This window comes from Nuphar pumila, chromosome 6, assembly GCF_984573655.1.
Source record: "Nuphar pumila chromosome 6, dmNupPumi1.hap1.1, whole genome shotgun sequence".
Classification (NCBI taxonomy): Eukaryota; Viridiplantae; Streptophyta; class Magnoliopsida; order Nymphaeales; family Nymphaeaceae; genus Nuphar; species Nuphar pumila.
Window position 1 is genome coordinate 118,980,215 of NC_143254.1, and position 21,856 is coordinate 119,002,070.

The 21,856-nt window shown below is 37.3% G+C and overlaps 1 protein-coding gene across 1 annotated transcript; it reads right to left on the minus strand.

Moving 5' to 3' along the window:
- Positions 1-1,515: 1,515 nt before the first annotated feature.
- On the minus strand, positions 1,516-20,410 carry LOC149835908 (zinc finger CCCH domain-containing protein 6-like). The gene is made up of 4 exons (XM_090008844.1): positions 19,803-20,410; positions 3,131-3,343; positions 2,901-3,025; positions 1,516-2,820 (listed from the first exon to the last, which is right to left on the minus strand). The coding sequence occupies exons 1-4, from the start codon at positions 19,914-19,916 to the stop codon at positions 1,794-1,796; spliced, it is 1,479 nt and encodes a 492-aa protein (XP_089864970.1). The 5' UTR covers positions 19,917-20,410; the 3' UTR covers positions 1,516-1,793.
- Between the last annotated feature and the right edge of the window lie 1,446 nt (positions 20,411-21,856).

Here is a 21,856-nt window from a genome sequence, read left to right on the forward strand (position 1 = left end):
AATTTTCTGAGATGTTTCCTCATCTAAAATCTCCCCATAATCAGAGTCTTATGTGCTGCTTTAGTTTAACAGTAAACTACAATTTTAACGTGTCAAATAAATTTCTAATTTGCAAATGAACATCTTTGTCATCCTCAGTGCATCACCTTGATCATCTGATATGTAAGATCCTCAGATTTCGTGCATTAATTGTTTTCATCTCAATTCAAAATAGAGTAGATCAATAAGACAACACCAGTAACTGTAAGTTTCCTATCCTCTCAACTAGGTTGGGTTGATCTATATTTGGCATTATAGAGGTGCAAACAGATGGATCATATCAGATGTGAATCTGAATCTGAGCCCATATTGATATCTGATGCAGCAAAATGAATCCAGATCTAAAATATATGTAGTTATATTAGATCCAATCAAAAGATTTTAAAACAAGCTCTTTGCATCTAAAAAACATGCAATCTGGCGGGAATTGTTTTTGCTAAAATCAATATCTACTGAAACTTATTTGGTGGCATAAGCAAACCACAAAAGTCAGTTTTAAGAAGAAAAAAAAACTTATATTTGGTGGTGGATCAGGTGCAATCACATTGCACACTTTGAGTGTGCCGCTAAACCTGGTCGCCCTCCATCTTTGGCTGACAGCCTGTCAGTTGGGCCCAACAGCAGATGGAGGGAAGTCAGGTGCAGTGGGACACTCAAAAATGTGCAATGTGATTGCACCTGAACTGCCATCGCCCAAGACCTGGTTGAAGTGGCAACCCCATAGCGAGTTTCCAAGTTTTATCCAAAGCCAAACGCCCTCCACAGCAGTATCCAAGAGGAAACAGCAGGCATTATCATACAAAACCTACATAATTGGTTTGCTACTACCAAGGAGCCAAGAGTTCATGCATACTAGTCCAACTAAAATTCTCTCCCATATATTAGCAGGGAAATGGATCCTGTTTGGAACATTCTCGCTTTGGCTGGGCCAAGAGAAAAACCATCACCAAGTGCGTATTGGCAAGGCCTCCAGTTGGTAAAACCCTGAGCCCCCCGCACTTATTGGAGAGTATACCCAGCTTCACCCTTGTGGCAAAAGAAGACTCCATGGGTTTAAAACCATGGTTGCCCATGTCAAATGACAAATCACGATTGCCCCTGACCAGGAAAGCAGAGCCCTTGTGGGCAATATCATCCTTTTTATGGATAGTCCATGCCCATCACCGAACACACATTGACTGGCCTCCTTATGGTAAAACCCTTGAGGTTCCCCTTGCCCACCAGGTAGTACACTTAGCTTCAACCTTGTGGCAAGGGATGCCAACAGGGAGTACACTTAGCTTCAACCTTGCTGCAAGGGATGCCACCAGTGGGTTTGGATCTTATGACAGTCCCGTCAACTTGGTGACATTCACAAGTCAACCTCTACCAGATGAGCTGAGCCCTTGTGAGGGCAGGCAATATCATCTTAACAACGATACAAGAAAAATTTTATCAAACTGATGGCTCAAAAGTCAAGGCCTTCAAAGGACTTGGTTCAAGATAAGAGTGGTATTTTGTTCCATAAAATATTGAAGAATATAATGTCGATGAGAAAAATCAAAGGAACACACACCAACAAATTAAGCGCCTGATGATGGCCCCCATCTTTTCTGGGTTGTTTTCAGAAGCAAATGAGCTTTTGGAAAATTTTGAGGAAGAAAAAAAAGAACAGTAGTGACTGATATTCACAGAGACTAACATTAAATGAAGCCAGCAGGCTATCAGCTGGTAGATACACCACCCCCTGGAAGATAATACATGCAAAACCATATTTAGCTTCTTCCAGTAATTTCCTTATCCATTTTGACTCTTTTCGCGTTTGGTGCCTCTGGCATCTCTCGGATTTGCCGGCGGGTACCGTCATCATGGAGATAAACACAATTTGATCCATGCCAGCAACCTTTGGGACTGTTATAATAGACACAAGGCTTTGCTGTTTTTGGCCTCGCATCTCTCGGTTTAGGGACCTGCATTACATCAGAGCTAACTGGACCAAGTGGCTGGTTATGATGTTTCCCATAGGGCACTGTGTCTGGCTCCTGAACACTGAGCTTCTCTTCTCCATGCTGTTGAATCAAGCTCTTGTAATAGTTGACATTTTTCAAGGGGGGAGGCAGAGAGGGACTCAACTTCACCTGACTCGCAGGCATAACGCTACTTGGTTGCCGTAGATTTGGCACGGCCAGCATCGGATTCAATTTAGGATAGAGGTGCTCTGTTGGTTGGCTGGCCATAGGCCTAGTAATATCAGGCCTGCTGAGAAGAGAAGGCGGCAAGGGTTGCATAGGTGTTGTCAAGTGAGACTTGATTGCCGGTGGTGCTGTTGGCTGGGTTGCAGCAACTGAATTGGCAGCAGTAGGATTACTGATTCCATGGGCTACCAAATTTTCAATCAATGATGGATTGCTAAGGATTTTGATCAGCAGGTCCCCATCAATTAAACTTCCTTCTTCATTGCTTTTCATGATAGCAGTGAAAGCAGCAGATGCAGCAGCTGCAACATCCGGTTCTATAGTGGGTACACTCACATTCATCACAGTTGTGGTGGCAGGGGCACTTACATTAAGAAGATCGGCTTTGCTTGCACGAGAATGCTCTCCTACTGACCTCAAATCAGAAACTATTGATGCTGGTGCTTGTGTCAGGATGGGCAAACTTTCAGGCAAGCATGGTTGGAAATTTGTTGGAGGAACCGAATCAAGGGGTTCTGTAAAGTCATCATCCTCCACCGGTGTCAACGGAATCAGAGGAGTCGCGAGATCATTGAAATCCTCTTGTGCCTCCGGTGCAACTGATGGGCTACAGAACAATTATTGCAGCAAGATCAGCACTTCAAAACATAATATCCTTGCAAATTCTAGAGAGCACAGATGTATCACCTAGGAGGAATGGAGGATGGGCGAGGATACACGGCTTCAAGTACTCTTAATTGTCTCTGATTTTGAACCTTGATCTCCACACTTTCTTCTCCGGCAACTACTTGCCAAGCAGGATTTACAACAAACTGCATTAAATTTGTGGCCGAAAGGAATTGGAAATCAGAAAAAAAAAACTTCAAGCAAATAGAAATTTTCAATTAAGAGAAGTTTACAACAATGATTCTACATACTACAGGTGGGCATTGCCATTTAATAACATGGAGCTTCGAAAGATCTTTCTTGAACTGCCATCCAGACCGTGGCCCTTCAAACCCAGGTGGTGCACTGTCATCTAGTGCTGACACTGTTGAGTGCCACGACGATGAGGTCTTTGCTTGGAGAAGATCTTGGGATGCCAACAAACCAGACTGTTGGGGGGCATCCTCTGAAAGAAACAATCTTATCTGCAGAAAGAAAAGAAGCCTATAGTCTAGATCTTAGACGGAAAAAGATCGCAGTACAATCCCAATGGAAGGAGAAAAGCAAAGGTAAAAAGGGAAAGAAAATTAAATGGAATTTATCAAAACCATGTTCTAAAAAATAATGGTGCATGCTGTTAAGATTAATGTACCCTTTGTATATATACAAATATATATATAATTATTTATTTATATATAATATCTATATTAAGTAAGTCAAGAAGTTGACTTACTTCTAGTCGTTGGGAACTAAGCCCAACGGCTAGAGGGGACTCTCTCTATCCTCTATTTTTCCTCTTCTTTTCTCTATAAATTGGGATGGGTGTGTGCTTTGTAAGGTGTGAGAGTGATGGGTAGTATTAGGTATTTTTTGTGTTTTGAGAGTTATGTAGTGAGGAATTTATGTAATTTCTTTTTGTATTTTATTTGTGTTCTTTATTAATGAAGATATTCATTCATATTCAATATGCTTCACCTTTGTTGTTAGTCTTGTCCAAATGCATTATGTTTTAACTCTTAGAGTTTTTTTTGGAGTGCATCGGGATCTGTGCTATTTCGTGACATGGTATCAAAGCTTGGCATCTTGATCTTGGTATCTTGTTCATGTTTGTTCTTCTAAAGAAAATTCTTAATTGATGTATGGATTGGACTTGATGATCTCACATTCCGGTATGTGTTTCTTATTTGGTGAAGTGTCTGGTAAAATTTCAAAAATTGGTTTTTGGTATTTTATGTTAAAAAATTGGATGTGTTTTTCAAACTAATTGAAATTCATTTTAAATCTTTTAAATATGCTATTGTTTTGTTGGCTCTTGAGTGAGAAACTTGATTCAAAGTATATTTTTCTTCTTCTTTTCTCTATAAATTGGGATGGGTGTGTGCTTTGTAAGGTTTGAGAGTGAAGGGTAGTATTAGGTATTTTTGTCTATTTTGAGAGTTATGTAATGAGAAATTTATGTAATTTCTTTTCGTATTTTATGTGTTCTTTATTAATAAAGATATTCATTTATATTCAATATGCTTCACCTTTGTTGTTATGGTCTTGTCCAAATGCATTATGTTTCAACTCTTGGAGCTCTTTTTGGAGTGCTTCAGGATCCGCGCTATTTCATGACACATGCATCATATACTACTTAAAGATCATAGACAGACGCAAAATCCTGAAATCCAACCCCATCTGGCTCAATACTGCTATTCAGTGAATTAGCTTGGACAATACCATGCAACACTCGTTTTGTTCTAGGTCCTACTCAACTGAGCCCCGATACCATACACAGCAGAAAGACTAGGCACAAGGTCTTAAGATTGATGGCTTGCGTGCACACACACATTATATATATATATATATATATATATATAGAGAGAGAGAGAGAGAGAGATAAGAACATTCAAGTAGCAGATAGTGATTTTCATCAAGATGCTCACAAATAGCAAAGTCTGCATAACTTGAACTAGCTTAAAGGTATATGTGACCACACTCGGTAGTTCTGGCACTATGTCACATAGGTGCAGGTGCGGATGTGGGTGCGGGTACAGGTGCAGATGCAGCACTTTAAAAAAACTTGGGTGCGGGAGGTGCGGGGAGGATATATATATATATATATATAATTTTTAACAGTTTTAAGTTAACACTACATGTATTTGTGTGCATTTATGTATTTATATATATAATATAGATAAAAATGGACTTGATTAGGGTTAATTCAATCTACTTTTGGATAGAAATGGACCTCAATGTCGTTGACTTCACCTAACACAAAGGAAGCTGTGTCCAAGTGTCGCACCCACCTGGTTGCGGATGCGATGCGGGTGCCCTGTTAGAAGAGTCCGTGTGACATAGTTCTAACAATATTCACCAAATGGTATTTGCATGTGCTTCTACAGCAATCAAGTGGTCTAGGATAATGACATTTTTATGTATGTACTGCAACTAAGAAGAGGATTACGGTGCCTCATAACATTATATGCACCTAAGAACTTGAGCGAGGCACAAGACTTATCCATTACCTTTGTATGACTTACTGTTTCAGTTAAAATATAATAAGTTAAATGCACTAACAATAGTTTAACTGACACTGAATTAAAGACCGAAGTCTCCACACCTAATAACAGATTTAAGTACCAATCTCGTATTTCAGTTCAAGCTCTTGGGAGGCATTACCATCTATGGTGAACCAAATAAAATAGCAATTGCAATCCATTAAAATTTAAAAAATTATAGGAAAAAACAACCTGATCCCAGACATCTATATTAATATATGGCAGACTAAGTGGATCACAGAGTTGAAAAACTCATATTTCAACCTCACAAGTTACTCCGATGTTTACACCTTTTAATTATACATAACCATGACAGAACTTACACGGGAAATCCTCAAGATTACACTACAAAACCACCTGAACAGCCCAAAATATTTCTATTTTCTTCTGATAGGATTGCACTTTCTATTACACCTTGCCACAACATTAGTTTCACTGAAAAAAAATATGTTAGATTTTTAAGCTCATAATACAACAAGATGACACATTTTGAGGTGATCACTAGTATGACTGATGCAAATGGATAATGCAAAGCAGCTAGTGATCTTTTCTATGGACACATCTAGAAGCGAGAAAATGGTAGAAAAAATGCAAGTAGGAAAGAAAAAATGGCAACCTTTCCAACTGTTCCAAACGAGAGAAATTTTGTGAATGGAAGTTCTTTCTAAAAAGTCATGTTTTATATGAAAATTTCCTCCACCTGTGGGGGTGGAGGAATTTTTCCAATCAAAAAATCCTTTTGCATTAGGGCAACCATTCACCCACAACACATCTCATTCCATAGGCTGCCATAAGAAGAGCTTCCTCCATCTTCATCTTCCTCCAAACCACCACCATTTTCAGCTCTCTCTCTCTCATTTTTCTCACATTTTCCACTTCGTTTTCCTCATAATACACAAACAAGCAAAAAGATTTCATTTGGAAAATTTATCATATCAAAACTTCTCATAAGCAAAATTTTCTTTTCTTATGAGAATGTTTATTGCTTCCAATCGTGCCCTATAGTAAATGGGTACCTATCTAATTGAAAAGTTGTTTCAGATGACAAGCAAGACATCCACTAGTATCAGGAAACAGTGAAGCGATAAAAAAGATAGAATCTATGTGGTTGAAATGCATATCTTGAGGCTACTATCTAGTGCAACAAAGAAGAATCAAGAAAAAGTGTTAAAGTTTAGAAGTTCCTTTTTCTTTAAAAGTTTTGCCATTGATTACATGCATTTCAATTTTTAACTTGGATTTATTTTCTAGTGTTTCTTAATCTTAATGATTTAATTTGTTCTTCAAATATTTGGACTTAATATAATGCATGTTTTACTGCTTTAGATTAGAAATTCTGAATGCATGATTGTGTGTGTGCACAATGTACAACAATGTTCTTTGACCTAGGTTTACAAAATACCATGTCATGGCAAGTGTTCGTGTCATGTCCATACCCATGTCCAAATGCGGCAGTAATTCATTAGCATAAAAGTGGTGTTTTCAAAGTAGTACTTGAATGAGTTTGTGGAGGGTCATATCAAAGCAATAGAATTCCAACCATGAGAGAGAAAAGATGATGACAAGAGAAACTTCATTAGCTCTAAAATGAGAGAGATACAACCAGAGTTACAGGAAGCGCCTAGGCATATGGGGAAGCTCATTTCCCCGAAGCGTGTTTCGGAAGCGCGAAACGTCGCACTTTCGAAACGTGCAGGGAAGCGTTTTCCTTTTTTGGGAAGCGCGCTTCCCTTTTATGGGAAGCATGTTTCCCTTTTATGGGAAACGCGCTTCCCCCTTTTTTCATTTTTATTTTTATTTTTATTTTTTCCCCTCTTTTTTCGCTTCCCCCTTGCTTCCTAGGTCGCTTCCGAAACGGTTCGTGATTCGCTTCTAAGTCGTCCCATGCTTCCTGCTTCCTAAAATTTTGAAAGTGACTCGCTTCCCGCTTCCTCGACTGACAACCATGGATACAACAATATAGGGGAGACTTCCCCTCTACCTCACTAAAAGACAAAAGTAGTCGACTCCACACCGGCACTATGGAAAAATACAAGAATACCCTAAAAAGATTGGAATGTACATATACATAGTATGAGGGGTAGCACACAAAATAGCAATACATATATTAGATCAAACTTAACACGACACTCAAGCTTCCAAACAACTTGTATATTCTTAGGTTGAGTGATGATGAATGTGTGTCATAAGAGACATCCGATAAAATTGGAATGATGATGATAGAATGTTAAAGATAATGCCTCCTATCCTGCTCATATATGAACTAAATAATCTAGGGAACAAAACCTACATGAGAAAGCACCAAATCTTTAGATCAATGCCACAAAACGAAGTCAAGTGCCTATAGGACACTATTTGACTTTGAGACATTATCAAATCCATCTCCTTTTAAGAAGGGCAAATAACTGATATTCTATACCAACACATCTAAAAGATGGGGAAACACGCTACAAAAAGTTTCACATGGATTATAAGCTTAAGCAAAGATCTGGAACTAACGCTAGACATTGCCAATCATTCATTGGTTCATGATTCATCAATAAAATATCACTCCTCAATGTGTCAAGATCATGGTTGTCAGTCGAGAAAGCGGGAAGCAAGGCACTTTCAAAATTTTAGGAAGCGAAAAGCGTGGGATGACTTAGAAGCGAATCAAGAATCGTCTAGGAAGCGAACCGAAAACGACCTAGGAAGCGAGGGGAAAGCGAAAAAAGAGAAAAATAAAAATAAAAATACAAAAAAAAATGAAAAAAGGGGAGAAGCAAGGGGGAAGCACGCTTCCAAAAAAAATTTGGCGCTTCCCAACGCGTTTCGGAAGCACAACGTTTCGCACTTCCGAAACGCGCTTCCCCGCTTGGCTAGGCATTTCCAGTAACTCAGGTCAAGATTTATCGTCATTTTTCATCCAATAATCCATTCTCTAGAAATACTACGAAACACAAATATATAATATCTTCAAATGCAACACTAGTCTTTGTCAGCCATAAAGAACTCCAGCAAAATCTGCTGAATATACAAATAAAATGTATTTCAAAGTACATTTGAACTAATCAGCTCTTACATAAACTTGAAGAGTCTAAACACCACAAAAAAGAGAGCACAAGACTCAAAAGCAAGATTGTGTTCCCAAGCTAGATATTAAATGAAGATGTGTAATGCAGAGAATTCCCTAACAAAAACATCCAAAAAGCAGACAAAGTAGGACTAAACAACAAATAACCAAAATCACCCACATGGCTAAGACAAGGGGAAATGTGGTTTTCATCGAGGTGTAAACCCAGCCAACCCTAGTGCAGGCCTCCACTGATAAAACCCATGAGGTCCACCGCACCCTAGAGAAGGCATGTTTTGTGTGTGTGCGTGTCTGCGCGCACGTGGGCTTTGGGGGGGTGAAGGGAGAGATCAGAAAGTTTTTAACTAGTATCGATTTCTATTAGATTACACTATATCTCTCTAAGAATAAGAAATAATATAGCATCTAAATTGTTCTGGGTAACCAAGTATATTCAAGACAAATAGAATACACATCAAGAAATTGCAGGCTCTAGAGATGAAATGCCAAATATCATTTTTAAAGCCAGAAGCAACTCCAACAGCAGTTGCTGCATTCTACAAGCCAATTTTTCTTATTTAGGGGGGGGGGGGGGGGGGAGGAATTAGTTAATTACACCAGTAAACTAGAAGATTTACTTACACAGAACAGTTTATTACTCTTCTATGAAACTAGATTTCATGAGTAAGCTTTTGCTAGTCACAAACTCAAGCTGATATAGATGGACTTGATAAAAGAGATGCAGATTAGGCATAAGAATGGCAAGAAATGGTGAGCCCAAATACACAACATGGAGATTCAGCAAGTGGATTCAGTTTTTCAAGACACGGGTAAGGTATGTCATATGCTAGTTCAGACAGAAAGTTTGATACCATGAAGAGACATTATAGATCATTCTACATTTAGTACAATCATAAGTGAAATATGCAACAGGTCTCATTACAGTGCATAGGGGCAGAAAGGTAGCCACTTTCAAAGAAGATTGTTCTTTAAAACCGGTCAGCAAACCATTCAAGGACCAACTGATGGTACTAGGATCTAGGTTTTCTGAAATAGATTGAGGATGGACTGGTAATATTTTTATTTTATTCATACAAATAATGGACAGAGTATAAGCTGAAGTTCCTCTCTTTTTCTTTTTATCTTTTGAAGAACCTTGACCCCAAAAAACCGAAAATATTTTTCCCCTCAAACCTAATATTGCTAACAAAATTAATGTGTGAAACTATATGCTAATAACAAAATCCATGTTTAAATCTTAAAAGCATATACTTTTTTCTTTCAAGTATGCTAAAGAAAGTTTTAATGTCATGATTAGTCCTCTTGAAAAATGCTCATGTTACACTTATTCCTAGTCCTCAATATGATCCCCACAATATCTCAATAAGTCAATCTCTCCGAGTAGCTCTTTTTTAAGTGAAAAAAAAAACTTTAAAAGTAATTAAATTACACCATGACTTTTAATTAGAACCTCTAATAGGCTTAACATTTTCATAAAAGCTTAAGCCTCATGTAAAGGTGAAAGTCTCTCATGTAGGTAGTCCTACAAGGCCTAAAAGACATGAGCCTCTAAAGCCTCCATTGTAGCCTTTTAAAACATTGCTCACAATACTATTATATAACTCTTCAAAACAATGATACTTTTGAAATCATCATGATGATTTGCCTTCATTATCATTGTTAAAATGTGATCAAAGAACCATAGTCACATATATCGGCGAGATTTTTAAAATATCATGATATTATCATTGTATTTTCAGCAAACAATAGTATAGGTAAAATAGCACAATATTGTGAAAATATCGCCAATTTGATAATATCACGATATTATCAAGAGAATATCATGCTATTCTCATGCTAATAACACGATATTATCGATTATTGTTATTATTTTTATTTATTTTCTACATCCTAAATGTGTTTTTATTCTTTATTTTACATTTTTTACTTATTTCTTTTATTATATATGTATTTTATTATCTAAACATGATATTTTCTTACTTATTTTTGTTATATATATATATATATTTTTTTTTAAACCCAAAAATTTTCCCGATTTTTTTCCGAGATTTACCTATAATATCATGAGAAATAGCCTCGTCAAGATATAGCCGATGCTGATATTTGTGACCATGGAAAGAACTAGCATTGTTTTTAAGTGGATCTTATTTCTTTGAGAGTACTATTTTTGGATCATCCTTACTCATTTCTTTGAAGAAACCTTTGAAGGATAACGAACCCAATAGCAGTGCCTCTTTGTCTTTGTTCAAATAATGTTTAACTAAAGATGGTCATCCTTGTTAAAAAAAGATGGCGCACCCAATTTTAGATTGGACTAAATTGAATGTCATGTAATACGAATTTAATTGAAGGTAATTTGGGTGAACTTTTAGTTGCATTACATTCACATTATTTTATTAACTAAAACTAATGAAGATAAAAAGATAATTTCGATTTAAGTGGTCTAGTGAAAGAGTTCCTTGCCTTTTTTTTTTCCTTTAAGAATGAACCGCATCTAGGATTTTAAACAAACTTGTAAAAATTCATATAAAGTGTAGAAAAAGTAATTCTATCTCTTAATAAAGTTGACTTACATCAGTTATCATTTCTCACAAAAACTACAATAAAATGTCTTTTTCAAAAAGTTTAATTTTTTTCCTGGACTTTTAGGTAAAAAAGGGTTATCTAAATGGAAATTACTCAAGATATAATTTTGCTTAGTTGGATGATAATGTAGAAAGGCTTAGTTCCCACCAAATTGAATGTTCTTTTATTAAGGTCATTATTATAATTTTTTTCTTATTGTACTATTGCTCTTGACTTGATCAAGCTGTCGAGTATCACTGTTCATTTGCTTCAAACTTTGAGTTAATGAATCTTAAATTTAAAATTGAACATTTTTTGTTCCAAGCATAAAGGTTATTTTCACACTTAAACAAGCATAAGATCCCAGTCAACTCCAAAATAGACAAGGTCTTGTTCTTGATTTTGGTCCACAACCATGCTAAGCTTGTTAGTAGAGTACAATTGATAGTTTAATCTCTTGGTACAATTCTGAAACAGAAAAGACTTTTTTATTCTTAGAACATATACATATTGTACCATTGTTCTTAACTTGATTAAGGTTAGTATCAATACTCAACTGCTTCAAAATTTTGGCTTAATGAATCTTCAATTTAGTGTTGGGCCTTTTTGTCATAATCATAAAGGTTACATTCAAGTTTAAATAGACAAAAAATCCCAATCAACTCCAAAATAGACCAGGTCTTGTTCTTTTGGTCAACAACAGCCATCCTAAGTTTGTAAATAGAGTCGGAAAAATCTTAATTTTAAGTCTTGAACATGTTGGTCAATAAAGAGGAAGATTTGTCATTCTCCTATTTCATCATTATTATTCTTAACATCAACAAAGCATGTGCCACCATGTAATAAATTCTACTAATTCTATGGGAAAATGTGTTGTTAAAATTGTTGCAAGTAATGTATAGAGTGCCCATCATTAGGCATATGACTAATGAGGAACTTAAGGCAGTTACTTCAACTACTGGATTTATCTCTCACTTATTTCCATTGTCAGAAAACTAATATCCCTCCCTATGTTCTTGCTTTATATCTTCTTACTTTCTCGTCATTGCATATTGTGCCATTTACCTACTATTTATTTTCTGTTTAGTCATTCGTCCTGTTTACAAGTTCAAGGTGTTGTACAAACTGATATTCCTGATAATTCTTTTTCTTGTAATATAACAGAGAACTTGTGCATGTGAGGGAAACTGCCTAAATTCTCAAAAAACTTTACAATGAAAGGCCTGCTTTTGTAAACATATACAATTCTTACAAAAGATAGATTACCTTGGTACTTAAGGTAGATAACATCACTTGTCAACATTCTTGGGGACTTTGTGTATGCGGCACAATGTAAATGGTCACAGGCATTATAGGCATTTTCCTCATGAGTCATAAAGTTGTTCTTAAATAACAATTTAGTCTTTTCAAATGCTATGAATTTCTCTTTGGATTGGTGGTTGATGAAAATTTAAATATAAATGTGCTCTAGACTTTACAAACTGATGTTTTCTCAGTTCATTTTACAAGATAACTTAGCTAGGTTCCAAACAAATGTGCATTTCCTTTTACAAATTAATTAGGTTATGATATCATAAAATGTGCACAAGTATCTGCAGAATGTTGCCCATTTTCCACTCATGATTCAGAAAGTTACTTGCATGGACTAGAAATTTCTAGTCTTTTCAGATTCCAAATATTTCTTCAAGGATTGGTGGTTGCAGATAAATACAAAAATCTAAGTTTGCTGGAATTTATACATCGATACTGGTTCCTTAATTAAGTTTACTAGAAAACTTAGCTTTCTTCAGTGCCACATCTAGGTATCTATAGAAAGCCTCTTAAGTTCAGAAACAAAAAAGCACCATTTCTGAAATGTGATGTACTAGTTTGAAGTAATTTACTCAAAACTATAGCGTCTTGCCAGCATCCAAGTTTTGATATTAAGTTAATTAGAAAACTTAGCTTTCTTCAGTGCTACATCCCCAGGTATCTATAGATAGCCTCTTAAGTTCAAAAAGCCTCTTATAAGTTCAGAAAAAAAAATACCATTTCTGAAATGTGATGTACTAGTTTGAGGTACTTTACTCAAAACCAGAGTTACCGGACGTTTCTTAGATAGGTGGGAAGCCTGCTTCCCCGAAATTCGCTTTGGAAGCGCAATACTCCTCGCTTTTGAAACTTGATGGGAATCTCGATTCTCCCACACTTCTATGTTTTCCACAAGCTTCATCTATTTTTCTTATATGTTTTCTCACTACTTTTCATGTTTTTTATGTGTTTTCTCTCACACTTCTCACTCACTTCCATGTTCTTTCTCTAAAATGGCAATCATCATTTTTAGATTTTGTTAAAAATTTAATTCTTACACTAAAAAATCATGAAATTTAATAATAGTCACTTTTATTTTAGTTTTTATTTGTGTTCCATTTCTATTCCCATTCAATTCTTATGTTGTCTTTTTTATTCCTCGCTTCCCGCTTCCTATGCATTTTAAAATGCGTCGCTTCAGCTTCCCATATTGTTTCCCGCTTCCACTTTCTAGTTTGGCAACCTTGCTCAAAACTATAGCGTCCTGCCAGCATCCAAGTTTTGATAACAATAGGCAGTTTAGTTTACCTTTATTTCATTAGCAAGCTGCTCAATTTCAGAATTATTAATTAGGAAGAATCCATACCATAACTTTCTCATAAGGTAACTCTAAGCATAATCTCCATCACAGATTTGCTTGGCCACCTTATCAAAATTGTCCACTTTTGTAGTTCATCTAATTAGCTGAAAAGCGGGGAGATTATCCATGGACATGTACCATTTACACTCTTCTATATATAGACTTCTAATGCAATCCAGCATCAGCATTAGCTATTTGTCTAACTGCTACTTTGCAATCTAGTGCCAAAATTTGGTATTGTGAGAATAATGGGACAAATTTGGTCAAAATCATCATAAATCAAAAGGAACCTGACAACAGCATTCTTTTGCTATCCAAAATCATGTGAAATGGAAAAAAGGAGAAAAGACATTTGAAAGACAAGATTGAGTGAAACTTCTATTTTTTAAAATCAACAATGTATTCTCAGTTTCACAAGATTTCTAGTCACTGAAGGCAAGGCAACCTTTTAAAACGTAATTATGACGCAATAGAAGGCTAGTTTTTTAAACTACTTTCGTAAAACTGGAAACTATTCATTTGTTCAGTATGATGTTAACTCAACTGAAATAGGATCAGAATCCAATTACGTGGCCCATGAGAAAAAAAAGCTATATTTGGATTAAATCATTAACAGCCCCATGTAGCATAATGTGATTATTACAGTAAGAAAGAAATCTCACACTTAGCATGTCAAACATGAAACTGTCTCTAAACAATGGTGACAAACAGTCAACAATTTAAAAATAACACAAGTTGCTACAACTGTCATGCATTGATGGCACATTTAAATGTCATGTGAACCAAGGCCAAGTTAACAAGCTCCAATCATTTTACCAGTTCATGATACTACCACTAGAAGGAAAATAAAGCTTACAAGCTTGACTGACATTGTACTGATCTTGGAGGCTGCACTGGAATGTAAATGGGAATCAAGATTCCTATGTCATGAGAATGGGGATCACCAATCATGGGAATTGTGATTCTCATGACTATCCATTGGCATTCCCATGTCACGGGAATCAAGATTACCATGACTGAGATTGCAAATTCCATCACTAGGAACGTGATTCCTAACTGATTCCTGGGAATCAGGAATCCGGTGACTATGGTTTGCTCATTATTCTAATCTATAGTCAAACTGCCTCAAAAGAGTTGATAAAGTGGTCACCAGTAATATCATAATATGAAACACTACACACACACACACACATGCACACAGAGCAAATGTGAGAGCTGGTGGTTGGGATGGTTTGAGCAAGTAGGAGAGAAGCATGAAACAACAGAGAACATGAAGTCTGGTTGAAGGAACTTGGAGAAATAGAAGATGATACCAACTTAGAGGAAAAGAGTTTGAATAGAGTGCTTAGACCAGAACAAGAGTATGATCAGGTGCGGAATAACCTGAACCATTTGGAGATTTTTCCATGATTGTCCCTCCCTTATAAGGCAAACCCAAAACCAACGTTCTGTTATCCCATTTTCCAAGATCATCCCTGCTTTTTTATATGCATCACAAACCATCCTTAAGGTAACCAGACATCACATGATGGAAGCGTGCAGTTGTCCTAGCATTTTGAAATGCAAGGATAATTTTAGAAAATCAAATAAGGCAGGGACACTTTTAGGTTCTTCCATAAGGTACGGATTATGGAAAAGAACTCCGTCTTTTTTTATTGAATTTTACTGATGGCAATAGAAGATACTATCCAGGCAGAATACAAAGACATAACACGTTTACCATTTCATAGTGGCTAACTTCCGCCAAGAAACATGATAACAACATTTCTGTAGGAGGCCGAGACAATTATAGACTGTTAAGATATGCATGACCCCTTTTTTGAACATGTAATGTTTCATGGGTCATGTTAAGCCATAAAAAATAGTCAGAAGACCAAGGAATTTCAATCCTGAAGGCAGAATCCTATTTAGAAGTGGTGGATTCACTTGAAATCTGGGACAAGCTATAAGTAGGCACTCCAGCTATACCGGCGTTATTACATTTTGGACGTGGATTTGCTGGAAACCAACGACATAAAGTCATAAATAGGTGCTACAACTACATTGAGGATCTCAGATATACAGTCCACACCATTAAAGTGGGTTGGTATATGAGCAAAAACTATCGTGATTGAACTTCAAAGACTCCACAATTTGACATCATGAACTGTTTATATAATAAATTTAAACATAGGTGCCATGCAACGGAATATGTGCCTGTGGCATATGCATAAAGGTTACAACTCAGATATTACACCAGCTATCAAAAAATAGATCATAAATTTTTAAAAAAAATCATTAATTTAATACCAGCTAAACATTAATCCTGCCTTTGATGTTCAAACTACGCAACCAGCTCAATGCCCGTTTGTAACCTTTAACCTTTTCTTTCCTTTTTCCTTTTTCAAGCATTTGGTTTCTCTTCTAACACCCTTGAGCTTTTAAAAATATTCATTGCCAGAACATTTTAATTGAAATGATAAGATCTTGAGACAATTAATTTTGTTGTAAACAGCCTCACATTGAGCCTATTCCTAGAGCTTTACACCAAGAACACTGAAACAGGGCCACAGTCAACGTAGCACCTCTAGGCCCTTAAAGGGATGTCCAAACCATAACAGTGGTTTTTCCTCATTATCACACACAAAATAAAAGGTAAACACGAGCATGTGTACACATGAACGCACATGTCCTAGGCTTTACCAAACTCCCGTCCATGTCTATTGACATAGTAGCCACCACACTTTTCAAAAACAGTGAATATGGTAGCTTGGTATAGAAGCAGACTTTCACCCTTTGGGAATTCAAGCTGGAGCAAGTAACAGTGTCCTTCGCATTCTTGGTTTGTATAGCTCTATCAATGGCAGCTAAAAGCAATGCATGTCATTTGCAGAAAGAAGAAAAGAAACAGAAAAAGAGCTCTAAACTTACAGAAGTTGTTTTCTATTCTTATGCTAACAAAAGTACCATGTATTGCTTTATTTTTCTCTCCATCTACCAGTGATTATTTTAACTCTCTAAAACAAACCAATTAGCAGGCTCTAACATAAGGACTATGACAATTTTGTAAACATTAAGCATACATTCTTGAAACCTATGCAATTAAAATGCATGATAACTCCAATAAGCTCACATGTTAACACTATAGACAGCCAGTTAATGCAAAACAAATCCTAGGTGCGGATGCGGATGCGGATGCGGATGCGGATGCGGATGCGGATGCGGTGATGCCGCACTTTAAAAAAACTTGGGTGCGGGTGTGCAGGGAGAGTATATATATAATTTTTAACAGTTTTAAGTTAACACTACGTGTATGTGTGTGCATGTATGTATTTATATATATAATATAGATAAAACTGGACTTGGTTAGGGTTAACTGAATCTACTTTTGGACAGAAATGGACCTCAGTGTGGTTGACTTCACCTGACACAAAGGAAATCGTGTCCAAGTGTCGCACCCACATGATTGCGGGTGCGACGTGGGTGCGTTGCCCCTTTAGAAGACTCCGTGTTACATAGTTGCTAATCATACACGGGTCTCACCCATATACTCCCATATTCATTCTTGAGTCTTGACAGACAAGGAATGACATGTGATGCAACTATTCAAATCATTGTTGACAGACAAAGAATGACACATGATGCATGACATAAAATGAGTAATTAGGACCTAACGTCAAGCTTTGTAAACCTGAAAGTTCAATTCTTGTCTAACACATTGAAAGAAGGAACCAAACCTTTTCTACAACCAGTCCAGGTGTCTGATCACCTGCATGCATAGTCTACTGAGTGATCATCCCTATCCTTAATTTAGGCACTCAACCTTAATTCAGGTTCAGCAGAAGGCCATATAATAAGTAATGCTTTTCAGGAGGTTGTTACTGTTTCAATCTCCAACACTTCCTTGGGGCACATTAAAAGCAATGAACGAGTTTTTCTATTAATGAGCTTTTGAGTTCGTTGGAGAAAAAAAAAGTCAATGAGCTTTTGAGATAGATCAACTAGTTATGATAGAGAATGATATTACCCTTAGCATGTCATACAGCAATGCCATGGAAAGATATATGACAGTTTAAGTATACAGTAGCTTCCAGTTGTTCGCACAAGTTTGTACTTTATATACAAAGTTGGTAACCAGCAACTATAAATTCATAATTTTCTTTTAGCAGGGGCTGGATACTAGCGCCATGAACTTATGAGTGTTTTGATCCTCCCATCACATCTTTCTCAATCACAGGCATACATGAGTGAATTAGAAAGTGTCAGGAAAAAGGAATAATAGAGCACGTCTCTAAGTTGAGAAAGAATGTTAGAAAGTGATGGAAAAGGTAATACCAACGGATGCTCTACATTGAGAAAGAATGTCATCAAAACCAAGTTAAATGCATAGTCGAAATCTATGTCACATGGATACGGCTGCAGATACGGGGATACAGCCATTTTTATAAAGTTTTCAATATGACTAATATATAAAGGGATATGATATGGGAACCAAAATGGAATATCCATGTGACATAAGCCGAAATAGAGGAGGAGGAAAGGAGGGACAAGTAGAAGAAACAATGGAAAATAAACATATGATTGGAATATGTTATTCGCATTGTGCATGATCAAATTTAATATGCAGAACTCCTTTTAAACATTAAGCACTAGAACAGTTTAATGCAATGTTGTTAAAAGCACGCCTCGAGGCGCAATTGTAAAAAGCATGCCTCGAGGTGCAAAAGGAATGCCTCGAGGCGAGGCACTGCCTTGGTGCCTTGAGGCACACTGAAAAAATGCAAATGCTAAGGCGCCCCGATTAGGGCTCTCTCTCTCTCATCTTTGTCTCTCCCTCTCCCTCTCATTGTCTCTCTCTTTGACGAAATGAGGAAGAAGAAGAAGGTATTCTTGTCTCTCTCTGTTCTTCTTGAATAATCAGGCCTGTTAATAAAAAAATTACTTAGTTCTTGTTAATTAATTAATTAATTATATATATATTGATTTAGTAATTCATTGATTTGTTGCTTATTTGTGCTTTATATGAGTGGCATGCTATTTGTATTATGTAATTGTGTTTACTATGTATAATTATGTGTGGTGTATATCATTATGTTGCCCTTTATACAAATATGTAGAGTGGTTCTTGCTAGTTATTAACTTATTATGATTTTTTTGAAGATTGTTTATTAAAATATCCAATTATTCATTAATAGTACATAAATGATGCATCTTTAGTTTTGTTTTTTTTATTTGACCAGTTTTTTAATATTTTTTGTGAAGCTTACACCTTACTCCTCGAGGCTTACACCTCGCTACCTGAGTGGGCCTTAGATCTGGCTATGCCTCAATGCTCTTCACAACATTGGTTTAATGTTATGGAGGAAAAGTGAAAGTGGGCTTCACGAATAATCTGTATGACAGATCACAAACACAAATTAAAGATAGCAGTAAGGTAAAACAACCAGGACAATTTGATGTCTAGATGCACCTACTTGTCCCAAAATGCCCAACAAGCTGCAATATTGTGTTCTTTATGACAATTTCCCAATCTCAACTATTTATCGTGATAACACACGTACCCATCAAGACAAACAGGGATAATCTGGTAAATTGCTGATGCTCCCCAATATAATGTTCCAACCTTTCTCAACCGCTAGGAACTTGGGATGTTTGGATGCATACTCACCCAGAAAAATGGGATGAGTTGGGAAATGGAACCCTTTTCATTTCCCACCTAATCCCATTTCTCTGGATAACAACAGAAGAAAAGTTTAACAACAAAATAATCATAGAATGAATTAAAATTTTAAACAAAAAAAAGGGACTACTACCACAAACCCATGCAAACAACCACTTGAAGGAACAAAACAATCCAAAAGAAACAGAGAATCAAACAAAACTCATGCAACAATGCATAAAAAAGACGACGGCAGCGGCAGGAAATCAGAGGAACACCAAAAGACAGATTCGGCGAAGACCATCGATGATCGGAAACAAAGAAACACTGTGTAACGGTTAACAGGATGTTTCCCAATCCGTTCACGACAAAAAGAAGGATCACCGCAGGCCAGGACGGGAAATCACGATTCAGAAGCAAAACCCTAAAATTCCAAAGATCGGCGAAAACAAGAAGCAGAAGAAGAACATTGGAGTACCTGACACAGGCTACCTTCCGGCGCCCACGTGACCCTCTTCGATTTCTGGTGCCTAACGCAGGGAGGGTCCGCCGGGAACCTCTGCGGATGCAATTCCCGGCTCGCCATCGCCATCTCCAATCGGATCAGGTTCGAACAGCAGAAAGATTGATAAAGCAAAACAAAAAACGAACTAAGAAAAAAGAAAGAGAACTCTAATCAAGGGGAAACCTCTAATCACCGCCCACTCTGAACGAGATTTCACCGATCAAACGGCGAGAAAGGACGAGATCGAGAGATGGGAATGGAGGGATGAAGAGGGGGGAAACGTATCATTCGGTCTCGTCTCGATCGCTAGGGTGGGGAAGAAGAAGGGATTCGGATTGCGTTGATTGAAGAAACCCTAGATCTCGAACGACGGGGTTTTGCTTCCCATTCATTCTTTTTTTTTTCTCAAATTTTTTCCTATTTCTGTGTGCCTGCGTATCTGTGCGCGTATATGCATGTAGAATCGTAGATGGAATGGATGGATGGATGAAGAGAGAGAGAGAGTGGAAGAAGATTAGGGTTAGGTTTTCTTGTCTTTTTCTCTTCTGTTTTTCCTTTTTTCGGGTTTTCAGGGAAATATTTTGTGAGATGATCCAGAAACTGGGTGTAACCGCGTGCGCTGTAGGTGTTTAATGAAAAGGCGAGGATGTGGGGCCCCTTCTGGTGGGACCCTTCTAGGATTTCTGGCTCTCTCTCTCTCTATCTGGCGGATCTCGTGATTGCACATTTTTTGTGTGCTGCTGCACCGATCACCCTCCATCTACTCTTGGGCCCCACAGCTGACAGGTTTGTGGACAGATGGTAGGTGATCAGCTGCAGAAGCACACTAAAAGTGTGCAATCACATTGCACCTGATTCCCCGTCTCTCTCTTGTGGGTTAGGTTTTTTCAATTTCTATTGGCTGAGAATCTTCCCGGTGCTGGAGGAGATACAAGAAAAGTGTGTGCTGGGGCCGGGTCTCATGTGGATCTGGGGCTGCCAACGGATTGGATAATGCCTGAACCTTGTTTGATCCAAATCTGACATATACAATTTAGGAATGAATCTGAATTCAAATCAGATCCAATATGGTAGGGTTGATCTGAGTCAGAAATACAGATAAAGAAAGCAAGCTCTTTAGTTAAAAAAAATGAAATTGGAAGACTTCTTGTCCACCAAGTTGTCTTGGGACAATACTGACAAAAAGTTGGGTCTATCTTGCCAACGGGGGCTTTGCTTGACTGGTAGGAGCAGTTAGTGCACGTCACCTTGTGTTGGGACATTGCAGGTTCAAAATCCAATGACACCTAGGGTTTCTTCCTCGGAGGGCCCTCTAAAGGCTACCGTGAGGAATCAAGTGTCAGAGGTGGTGGGAGTCGATCAGGTTGTGAGAGAGGTAGGCGGTCGGCTTTCCATTAGTGAGGGTGTGCTCATCCCAATGGACGAAGAGATTTGAATGGGGGAGCTAAAGAACCCAACTACTTATAATAACTTGGAGTGGGACCAAGTGGAACGAATCCAGCAAGGAGATGACAGTAACCCCCAAGAAATGAATATGCTTAACAACCCTATTTGCCAGTGGGAGCGCCAGGGATGCCTTCATCATGTGGGTGGGATCATAGTGACAAACGTTTTTCACGGCAAAAACTCGTGAGAAATTGGAAAATTTTCATAAATCTCGCATTTTTTGGCAATAAAAAATAAATTTAAAATATGAAAATATTTTATAATAAATTATTAATAAAAATTGCTAATAAATAGTTGTTTAAAACATAAATATTGCATTTAAATCACGGTATTTATGCTTTTCATAAATCTCATGAAATTTTGAAAATCTAGCGAGAAATTGCCGTTTTAAACTTTCAAGCAATTTCTCGCAATATTATCGTGAGATTTTCATAAATCTCGTGATATTTGTCACTATGTGTGGGGCTAAGGCATCAACGACAGGAGGAAAGACCCAGGGTGAGAAATCTAGATGGGAGAGTGGATCTTCACCGTCGGTGGTAGCAGATGTGGTTGAACCATAAATCCTACTGAAACGGGAA